The 11,295-nt window shown below is 53.6% G+C and overlaps 1 protein-coding gene across 2 annotated transcripts in view; it reads right to left on the reverse strand.

Annotated features, from left to right (window-relative positions):
- Positions 1-10,631, reverse strand: part of UNC5B (unc-5 netrin receptor B) — an 84,285-nt gene extending 73,654 nt beyond the window's left edge. Inside the window, exon 1 of one of the 2 annotated variants that reach the window (XM_053584148.1) lies at positions 10,089-10,631. In XM_053584148.1, coding sequence (XP_053440123.1) covers positions 10,089-10,167 — 79 coding nt within the window. In that variant the 5' untranslated portion in view covers positions 10,168-10,631. The remainder of the gene's footprint in view (positions 1-10,088) is intronic. The other variant, XM_053584149.1, reaches the window with a different exon arrangement.
- Between the last annotated feature and the right edge of the window lie 664 nt (positions 10,632-11,295).

Consider the following 11,295-nt stretch of genomic DNA (forward strand, 5'->3'; position numbering starts at 1 on the left):
TTGGCTTGGTGACAAGGGGAGGGAAAGGGTGTGAGGCTGCCTCGTATGACAGACCCACCCTACCATACCAGGGCACTGCTCACCTGTCTCTGTCCAGCTGTGTCACAAAATGACCAAAAGTGAGATGGGGGAGGGGGTCAACGACAACATTCCTGGAATTTCTAACTTGACTTCTTGTAAGCTTTGCATCCTGTATAGGTGGTCAGGCCCCGGCTGGGCTGGCGGATGCCTCTGATTGCATTACAGAGCTGCTTTCCTTCAGCTTTGTCTCCTGGTGCCAGCAATGCCTCCAGACGCCACTCCAGGCCTTTGGAGACAGCAGACTCCTGGGTGATCTCAGCAGAAGACAGTTCATCCCAGACCTTGGGGATGCCTCCTGGGTCAGGGCAGGCCCAGGTAGGCACTGAGAACCAGAAAAGGCAGCTTCTCTTCTTTCCTAGCCCCTCTCACAAACCTGGAAGCTGCCAATTAGGGACTCCGTATTCCCCTCCTCTCCTGCCCAGAGATGTACAGGGAGAGAATTAGGGGCCCAGCCCCGGCCAGGGCTCAGCCAGATAGGGACTTGGGGAAGGGGCAAGAAGAGGAGAGAAGATGAGGGACATCTATGGCGCACTCGCTGTGTGTCAAGAACACATTATGTGGGTGGCGCCTGTGGCTCAAGGAGTAGGGCGCCGGTCCAATATGCCAGAGGTGGCGGGTTCAAACCTAGCCCCGGCCAAAAAAAAAGAACGCATTATGTGTTAGTTCATGTCAAACCACTTGTGGTGAAGGTGGTGGTATTGGTGTCCATCCCATGAGTAAGAAAACTAAGGGGAGAGTGGTTGAGTCACCTGACCCAGGTACTGGGGAAGATTCAAATCCTTTTAATGTCATGGCCTGGGGCTCCTCCCACTGGACTAAGAAGAGACCCCTGGCCTGATAAGTTTTGTTTTACTAGATGATCAGATGCAAGTCAGTAGGTGAATTTGGAATTTGTTTCCTGGGTGGATATGCCAGATGTTTCCACCTCACCCTCTCCACTTAGCCAAACTCCACTCATTCTTCAAGAGCCAGTTAAGCACCATCCTTCTTTCAACCAGGAAGTTTTCTCAACACAATGGCCACCTCTCAACATCATAGGCATTTTCCATCATACCACCCAAAACATGGTGCCATAGTGATGATCATGACGGTGAATTTTTTTTTGAGACAGAGTCTCACTATGTTGCCATGGATAGAGACTCATGGCATCAAAAGCTCACAGCAACCTCAAACTCTTGGGCTTAAGCGATTCTCTTGTCTTAGCCTCCCAAGCAGCTGGGACTATAGTGCCTGCCAGGACGCCCAGCTATTTTTTGGTTGTAGTTATCATTGTTGTTTGGCAGGCCCAGGCTGGATTTGAACCCACCAGCTCTGGTGTATGTGGTCATCGCCCTAGCCGCTGAGCTACAGGTGCCGAGCCCTGATAGTGAATGTTACTAAACACTTTAGGATGTGCAAAGTGCTTTTATGTATTATCTCATTTATCCCCCAAACTATCTGATGAGATTGGTGCTATTACTACTCCCATTTTACAAATGAAGAAACTAAAGCTCAGTGAGGATAGGCCAACTTGTTCTAAGATACACAACCATTTGGTGGCACAGCTGTGATTTGAACTTGAGTAGTCTCATTGCACAGCCTGACCTCTAAACACTACATCCCTCCCAGTACACACATGGTGGTGCTTGAATGGGCTCCTCTCTGTGCATCACAAGGCCTGCACATAGCTCATGCTTCAAGAAGCAACACGAGGCCTACCAATTCTTCAAGGGTCAGGCCCATAACCTCTGACCCTAGAGCCCAGCACATGCTCGAATGAATGAATGTGTGCATGCACCAGTTTTAGAGCCAAGCTGGTTTTCCAATACCCAATGTAGGGACAGGATTCCTCATACTCCACCCCAAAGAACAGCCTCCACTTACCCCTGAGAAATGAAGCAGTGAATGGCATGGGGCCAGGTCTGGTAAGTTGGTTCTTATCACACATTCTGCAGGGCCCCCTGGAGCCTTGGAGGGATTGATGCGGGTGGGACCAAGTACTGCTTCTCTCAAGTGCCCAGGAGGCCTCCTGTGGTCCTTTTTTACCTCCCAGGGCTCTGCAGAATGTGTGATAAGAACCAACTTATCTGGGGCTCTCGGTCTCTGAGGCAGAGATGCTTATGGAGCAGAAAAAGGGGACTGAGGTCCCAGAGGGTGATTTATGGCTTCAGATAGATAGACAGAGAGAAAGAGAAGAGAGAGAGGGAGAGAGACACCCAGGGCCGCATAATGCACACAAGGGCTTTCCAGTCAATATATTGACTTTCCGGAAGGACCTCTGTAAACACAAGTGGTTCTGGGCCTCTGTCTCTTGATAGCTGCTGGGGCCTCATTAGATAGAACCATAGGAAAAACCCCATGTCCATTAAGGATCCTCCTTCCACCTCTCTCCTACTCTAAACTCAGAAATAGGGAGCGAGACAAACCAACCAGGACCCAGAGAGAGAAAGGCACTTGTCCAAGGTCACACAGTAGATGAAGTGGAAGAACCAGAGTTTCCTAACTCCTAGACCAGGACCACTGAGACCCCAGGCTCTATGCCTCTGTGCTCTCCCTCTTGAAGGAAGATGACTCTCCATCACAGGCTCTGTCCTGAGCAGGCTGTGCGGCAGCGGTCCTGGAGTACTCACTGTGTGCTGACCACCCTGCTAAGGGCTTTAGCATATATCAGCTCATGTGATCCTCAAAGCAACTCTATCAAGACGATATTGTTATTATCCCCATTTTACAGATGAGGAAATAGGCACAGTGCAGTTTGGTGAGCTGCCTGAGGCCACCAAGTTAGTAAGTGACAATGCTGGGAAGCTATGTTAACCTCAGAATTCCACATGGCCATGCTATGCATTCTTCGCATCACAGCAAAGATCCTGGGGCCAGGGGGAGCTGTGTGAGGAGGGTTATGTGGGGACTGAGCAACTGGGGGTTCCCAGAGGTGGTGATGACAAATGAGCTTTCCCCTCTGTGTGGCTCACAGAAGTGGCTAGGCTAAGGATGCCAGCTTTTCCTTCTCATCTACTTGGTGCTCTCTGGCAGAGGTGTGGCAGAGGCAGAGGAAGATCTCCCTATGCCCCACCCCGCACATGATCCCTACAGGTGCTTAAAAAGCATTTTCTGGGCTCAGTCCATTTTCAGGAGCCACACAGAAAGCAAAGAGATCAAAGAGTAAGAAAGATTTTTGGTCTCCAGCCCCTGCCCCAGGTCCTGGCTCAGAGTCAGAAGGAGCTGAGAGGGATGGTTCCCAAGGCACACAGTTGAACTGTGCTGCTGGGAGGGAAATGGGGCCAGGGCCTTAGTTCCCCAAGGTTCAGAGCCTACCCTGAGGGGGCCCCTGCCAGAGGAGACGCCAATAGCCCAAACTTCCTGAGAGGGGGCAAGGTCAGGATGGCATCTCTGCCGGGTGCCCCACTAGCCTTTACCTCATTCTCTCCCAGAAAGACTTGAAACAGAGAGAGTCAAGGACTGGCCCTTGTCACCCCCTCCCAGGAGTCCCCAAGAACCTCTATTCTTTGAATGCCACTTAACATTTCTGGAGTGAACACCAGCACCACCCACCCTAAGACAGTGACATCTCAAGGATAAGGGCCAGGGCTGCTTAGAGGTTCAGACCGGGTCCCAGTCCTGCCTCTTTGGTTTCCTAAGTAGGCATCCAGTTCCTTGGCAGAGTACTCACAAGGACAAAGTGAGGTTTCATATAAGCAAGGGTTCTGTAAACTGTAAAGTAACATGCACATTGGCAAGGTCATGATTTTTCCCATAGGTCTGCTCCTCCAGAATGGCACTAGAGTTAAAGTGATGGCAGTCCCTGGGATGGGCACACCTGGGAGAGTAGAAGAGCCCTTCTGTGAGCAGGGAAGTGGTAGGGACAATGGGTCCAGCATGCATGTTTGTACGTGCTTCCTCTTTCCTATGCTTCCACTGATAGGCCACGCTCCAGCCACACCTGCCTGAGCTGTGGCTCTCCTTTAGGGATCCCACTCACTCAAGCTTTGCTGTCTTCTCCAGCAAATTCCAGAGGAGACCTCAGTCCTCCCAGAGGGAGACAAGCTCAAGCTTGAGCCGACTTGGGTCAGAGAGCCTATCATCAGCCACAGTCCCTCCCATTGCCCGGGGGAATCTGGGAGTTGAATGCAGGAGTCCCCAGGCCTGGGACTCCAGAGGCTGGCCTGCTCCATCTGCCCTCAGCAGGGGATGCTGCCCCGGGTCTTCCTGACAGCTGAACCTGGCACTCAGGCCAGCCCCTGCTCACAGTCCCAGGTGCAGGGCAAAAAACAAGGGCTCCTTACGCTGAAGGGCAGATGGCCCAGGTCCTATCCTGAAGAGGAATCCCCAACACAATACAATGGAAGGAGCTTCCCATGCCTGCTGGTGACTCACTGTCCCCACATACACATACCTATTTATACACAAACACACCACAACCGCACCCCCCCCCCACACACAGAGCTGTATACATCACACATCCCCACACACAGAAGGCACAAGCTGTCTCACCGCACACATCCACCGCCTGCACACACCCCACACACAACTCACACCCCAAGGCCACACCACACCTACCTTTCCCTCCCACTGCACACTCCCACCTCCACCCACCTCCCTAATACAGACGCCCACCCCTACACACTCTTTAATACATACTCTCAGCGCGGGGAAGTTGCGAGGCGCTGGGTGAGGTGGTGGCGTTAGAGCTCCCCGGGCTCCATCAGACCGATTTAGCTCGGCTTGGGAAGGAGGTGGCAAGGGGGCTGAGGGGGCTGAAGAGATGGGAGACGCTGCTAACGGGCACGGAATCCAGCCCCCCAGCTGCGGAGAGGCTAATCAGGCTGCTTTTTTGGAAAGGGTAAATTGCGCAGCCCAGTGCTTTTGGAGGGAAGGAAGAGGAAACAAAAGCGGGGAGGGGGAGGCGGCTGATTTATGCCTGCACTTCAGCAAATATTTTCACTTCTATTAGCATCTCCGAAGAGCAGGAGCTGGGAGAAAGGGGCGCCATGGGGACCTGTGGCTGAGCGCACTGCGCCTAGGCTTGTCTGTCCGCGGGGGCACCACGGCTGGGCCAGGGTTCCAAGCCAGCGCCACCCAGCTCCCAGCCAGGGCCCCTCCGGCTGCCAGCCGTCTCCCAGAAGGCGCGCGAAGGGCTCACTTGCCCCCGGACCCACCGAAAAGCTTCGGGCTGGGAGGAACTCCCGCGGCACCCTGCAGAGCGCGGGCCGGGCCAGATGGGGGCAGGAGGTGGCGCCCCAGCCCCAACTCTGGGAGCTGTGCCGGCGGGTGAGGGTCGCCTGTCCCTCCGCCTCCCGGAAACTGCCCTCTCCCGGTATTATTCTAATTACGGTACTTTACATTTGCTTAAAAAAAAAAAGAAAAGGACAGAACGCACTTGTTTGGTTTCATTTCGCCTTCACAGCTTTAATGACTCTATTTGTGGAAGCTGTTTAGGAAACTGGTGAGGAGCAGGAGGAGGACGCCAAGAGAAGCAGCAGCTCTGGCCTGACCCACCGCTTTTTCCTCCCTGCCCTCTGGGGGCATCTGTTTTCCTGGGCCCAGGGCCGCCAACCCCAAGTCCCAGCCCCTCCACCCTTTTTTGGAGGCCTCAGTGGCTCCAAGTTGTGCTTTTTTTTTTTTTTTGCAGTTTTTGGCCCGGGCTGGGTTTGAACCCACCACCTTGGGCATATGGGTCCCGTGCCCTACTCCTTTGAGCCACAGGCGCCACTCACCAAGTTGTGCCTTTTTGAACCAACCCCAGCACTAAGGTTCAAAAGACTGTATACGCATCCAGCAGGCCTGGGGGAAGTCTCCTAAGACTGTCCAGTCAGAATTACTAACCTTGTTCTCTAAGCACTTGGAAGAGAAGGGATCCATCTCCACCCATCCCACCCCCAAAGTCCTAGGCAACCCCCAACTTTCCTTAGAAAACCTCCCAAGCTCAGGGAAGGGGAGGTGGGCCACAGACCTCACCTTAGGCCTTTGCAGCCCCTGACAGGTTGCAGGGCCTTCAATCCAGAAGAAACACAACACCAAAGAGGGATGAGAAGGACACTGGCTCCCAAAACTTCAAAATGAGGGCGGTGCCTGTGGCTCAGTGAATAGGGTGCGCCCAATAGTCTAAGGGTGGTGGGTTTGAACCCTGCCCCAGCCAAACTGCAACAAAAAAATAGCTGGGTGTTGTGGCAGGCACTTGTAGTCCCAGGTACTCGTGAGGCTGAGGCAAGAGAATCACCTAAGCCCAAGAGATGGAGGTTGCCGTGAGTTGTGATGCTACAGCAGTCTACCAAGGGCAACAGAATGAGACTCTTGTCTCTAAAAAAAAAAAAAAAACAACTTCTAAATAAAAAGTAAAAACTTACTCTGTCCCCAAATATACAAAAGTGTGCAAAGCTGTAAAATGCTAATGTTTAGCCCTGCAATCCAAGCAAGGGAGCTTGGCTTGGGATCATCTGTCTTACCTTGTTCAGGCCAAGGCAGTTGCTCAGATCAGTGCTTTGGGGGAGTAGAGGGGAAACTTGCCTGGTCTCAGACCTTCACTGCTGAACTTTGGCCCTGCTCTGTTCTATCTCTGCTATATCCATGCTCCCACCTTTATCCATGTCCCCAACTCAACCCTCCTTCCCCATCCTGCTACAAGTTTCAGCCTAACCCAGCTAGCAAAGCAATTGTATCTGCCTGCCTTAGTTGGTGCTTCAGTTTCACAATCTCAACCCCAGACCCATGATTGTGGGTCTCTACCCAGGTGAAATGAAGAGCTAGAAGCATGAGGTTTGTGAGGCTTGAGCTCTACCCGAGTCCCAGTGTGACCCTGTGCAAGTTGGGCCTATCCCAAAGCTTTAACAGTTAAATAAGTTGATTGGAAAAGAAGGGAATTTTTTTTTTTGAGACAGAGTCCCACTATGCTGTCCTCTGTAGGTGCTGTGACGTCACAGCTCACAGAGACCTCAAACTCTTGGGCTTAAGCGATTCTCTTGCCTCAGCCTCCCATGTAGCTGGGACTACAGGTGCCCACCACAATGCCTGGCTATTTTTTTTGTTGTAGTTGTCATTGTTATTTAGCAGGCCAGGACCAGGTTTGAACCGGCCAACTTTAGGGTATGTGACTGGCACCCTAACCGCTGAGCTACAGGCGCCAAGCCGGGAATTTTTATTTTCAATTTTATAATACAAAATTTCCTGTTTGGGGGGGAGGGGAAGAGGCAGAGGAGAGAGATTATGAGAAAAATTCCTCCCCTGCAGTGGTACTTTCACTTTAATGAGAAAACACATTAACACACTTGATTTTCCATTTGTTTAAGTCAGATGGGTGTTTGCTCTAGTGAGTGTAGAGTGAGATTAGGACAGGCCATCACCCCTCCCCTCACCTCCCCCCCACACACAGCAGCTACACTAGAAAAACTCTGCTTTTAATTACACTTTAAAGAGAAGCGTTATCATGACACCTTTGCTCCTTCTCAACCATCCCAGCCAGAAGCCAAGGAAAGGCTCATTAAAAGCTCCAGGAAGGGCTGAAGTGTGGGATGGGAGGAGATTTCCAGGACCAACTAAAGCTTTTGAAGTGGCCTCTCCTGGACAGTCACTTGCTGACATGTCCTTCTAGGATCAGGGTTTTATGGTTCCAGTTTTGATTTCTCCACAACAGACTTCATGGCTTAAAAAAAATTCTCAGTGCTGTAAAGGGAGCTCACTCCTATATGGGGACAGAGTTGGGGGAAAGGAGAGAGATGCCTGCCACTTGAGGGGACCTTGGACATCCCAGGAAAGAACCTTCCCTGCCTTAGCTCACAGCAGAGGGCTGGATGAGGATTGGAGGAAGGATCCCACATGGCCTGAATCAGCCTGGCTATTGGACAGGAGCCGTGCATACAAGGCTTCGATTTGCAGTCAAGTGAAGGCAAGTGTTGGGAAAAACCAACACTCTGGCCTTGGTTTTCCCCATTAATGAGATGGGACTCAAGAGGGATCCACTGGAAAAGCCCAAAGAACATGGGAAAGAAAGATGCTGTGTGCCTGTGGCATTAGAGAGAAAAGCTTGTGTGGGAGGAAGAGATATGTTCTGCCATCTAAAGGCAGGTTTCCAAGGGCCACACATTCTGGGCAATGAGAAGGCTGCAGACCGACCCCACCAGTTGGCCCCTCTCCAGGCTGGTGGGCAGGCAGCTCCTGCCGAGCTAAGTAATGAGCACAATTCCAACACCACTGCTGCTCTCTAGTGAGAAATCAAAGCCCAGTATAGGAGGCCATTTCTCACTGGGCACCGTTGGTGCCCAAATCCATCAAAGCCCTGGGCCTGGGGTTTCTTCTGGAGAAGGTGGGGGCTGGATGCTTTGTTAAGCAGAAAAGGCAGGCCACCTCCAGCCTTCCCAGCTGAGCCCACCCACCCAGAGAACTATAGGCCAATTGGTCTTGTCTTTCTCCTGTCTATCAGAGTCTCTCCCACCCAACTCGGGTAACCTCAGGATTTATTCCTTATCCCATTAGCCTGCTGGTACAAAAACAGTTTCCCAAGACTCAACCCTGCCCATGTGGCATGTATAGACACTTCTGCTCTTCAGTCACCTCCTCAAACACTTTAAAACCAGAAACCAACACCAGGACCCAGGACCTCCCTCCCACTTCTAACTGCACCCTTTAAAACAAGGTTGGCCATTCAGCATCTGCCTTCCCCCTCCCCATCATTACCTTCAAACTTCAAAACACTGCTGTAAATACCAGAGTCTGCCCAAATCGTAATTAACTTGGATCAAATGATTGAGTGTTGTAACTTTACTGCACAGGGCTTGAAAAAAAAGTGAGGTGCTAAAATCAAGCCCTCACTCCCACCCGGCCGTGGGAATCACTAATTCCTAAATGAAAAATCTTTGGTTATGAGGTTGGGGGGAAGGGCAGGTGTCAACCTCGAAGGGAAAGGTGGTGATGGGGTAGGGCTGCGTCATGGCGTCTACTTTATGCTCCAGTTTTCCTACCCGGTTCTCAGCCTCATCTCAGAGAGGACTCCATGCAGGATGACCCTCTCCCCTGCTCAGGAGCCGAGGCGCCAAGCGGCTGCAGCCAGCCCACCTGCTTGGCTTTGGGTACCAACGAGAGGCTGGCTCCAGTGAGTCCACTGGCTGCCCAGGAAGACGCAGCCGCCAGTGATGCCTGGTCCAGCTACAGGACGAGCGAGACACGTACACATCCACGGCAGGAGAAGCGGGTCGGTGACTTTAAGAGCCCATCTACTCTTTGAAGGCATCGTGCTGAGTCCAGAGCAGGTGTCCTATAGAGGAGGGCGCACCTTGTCTGTTCCCCGGACAGCGAGAATGTCAGTGACCCATTTAAAGAGAAACTCGGCAGGATCGCTACGTACCTCCGCCCACTTCCAACATACACACCAACACCTAGAAAAACATCCTTTGAGACCTTCGCACCCCACGATCTCGGGGAAAGCTATGTGTGCAGGATTTCTCCCTTCAGTAGCCAAAGCTTCTCCCGTTGGCTCCAGTTCAATGTCCAAAGCCCTTCAACTCAGCCTCCTCCAGCTGTCAGAACGGATCCCACGCTTCCGTGGCTCAGCAGGTCTCTCCCCCCTCCCCCTGGTCTGAGGATTCCAGTCGGTGCAGCGCGCCAGAGCCTGGGCGAGCTGGGACCGGGACTAGGAAGTTACTAGCGAACCGCAGGGAGTGCACACCTTGCTCGAACAGCCAGTTTATTTTACGCTGCCAACGCCAGGCCAGTGGGGAGCCAGGAGTCCCCTAGAGGCGTGTACTCCCGGATACTCAGACCCCGACTCTGACTCGTTCTCTCCCGTTCCAGGGAAAATAAGTGATCTCTTCCAGACAGAAGTAGGAAGCTTCCGGCTTACTGCGAACCCTTGGACTTGCACCCCCCATGAGGTAGTTGAGCCATCGCCCACTTTAATGGGCAAAGAAATCTGCTCCTACCTTGGACGCTCCTGCTGCTTTTCCCGGGCGCACTGACGCGGTAAAGGACCACCCTAAGTTCAGGGTAGAGTGAAGTGCAAAGGTCTCCTCGCCCCTACCCCAAGCCCTATCGCTTCCTACCTGCGTGGCTCAGGCTCGGGTCCCAGCAGAGCAGCAGCGCCAGCAGTAGCGCACCCCGCGCTCCGCTCCGGGTCCTCATGCTCCCGCGGCCCGGCTCCGGCGCCTCTCCCCCAGTGCTCTCTCCCTGGCCCCAGTCTCGCCGCCGCCGTCTCCGCCGCCGCCGCCTCCTCCTCGCCGTCCTCCCCGGAGCCCGGCCGCGCCAGCCCGTGCCTTCCGTGGGGGCAGCGGCAGCCACGCTGCGCGGAGGACCGCCCGGCGCTCAGAGCGCAATGGGCGTCCGGTGCCCGCTCTCGAGCCAGGCTCCGGCGCGCCCCTCTGGCTCCGGGGCTCCAAGCGCTCCCTGGGCTATTGTGCCCTGGCTCTGAAGTTGCGGGACCAAAGGTGAGTGAGCTCAGCGGTGCTCGCAGCAGCCGGCGCCGCGCTGTCCGAGCCCCCGTCAGTGTCTCTGCCAGCCCCGCCGCAACCCGCGGCGCCGGCGCCCTCGCCGGCCCCCGCCGCCTGCCACAATGCCGAGCGCTGCCGCTCGATAGCCCAAGTGAGTTCGCCAGCCGAGAGGACCTAGCGCGGCCGGGGCGGGGCCTGGGCGGGCGAGGGCGGAGTCGGCAGGGGGGCCTGAAGGGGGGACCCGATGGCCATCTGGGTGCGGCAGCTGCATAGTCAGGGGACCTTTAGGGGGGGCCCAAGAAAGTTGAAAAATTCGGTTGGTGGAGAAATGACTGGAAGCAGAGTCTGTCCAATTTGCCCAAATTGGCTTGACTGTGTCAGCCTTCTCCTCTGATTAAACTTAGGACTCTCACTTTTGGCTCCTTGGTCTGAACTATGCTCTATGCCTTCCACATGTGGGAGTCTTTCCAAAAAAGGCTCCCTAAATGAGAACACTCAAGTCCTGGTGCCTCTGGGGCTTACAGCTATGTGATTTTGGACATAGATTAGGTGGGCCCTGCTTGTATGACCTCCAGCAGAACTGTCTGCCAGACCCTTGGATGTCTTCCACGCTCTGATCCTGGGCAGGTGTAAACCAGCCCCCTAAGGGCAGAGGGGAATAGTCAATCATCTGGGGTCTCAGCATAAACTTTAACTCTGCTCCTTAACTAATGTGTGACCTTGAGCAAGTTACCTAACCATTCTGATGCTCCCTTCATCCTCATCTGTAAAATGGAAAATAATGACAACTATTTCGAAAAGGGGTATAGAATTGCATGGGGGG

This window comes from Nycticebus coucang, chromosome 3 (genome assembly GCF_027406575.1).
Source record: "Nycticebus coucang isolate mNycCou1 chromosome 3, mNycCou1.pri, whole genome shotgun sequence".
Lineage (NCBI taxonomy): Eukaryota > Metazoa > Chordata > Mammalia > Primates > Lorisidae > Nycticebus > Nycticebus coucang.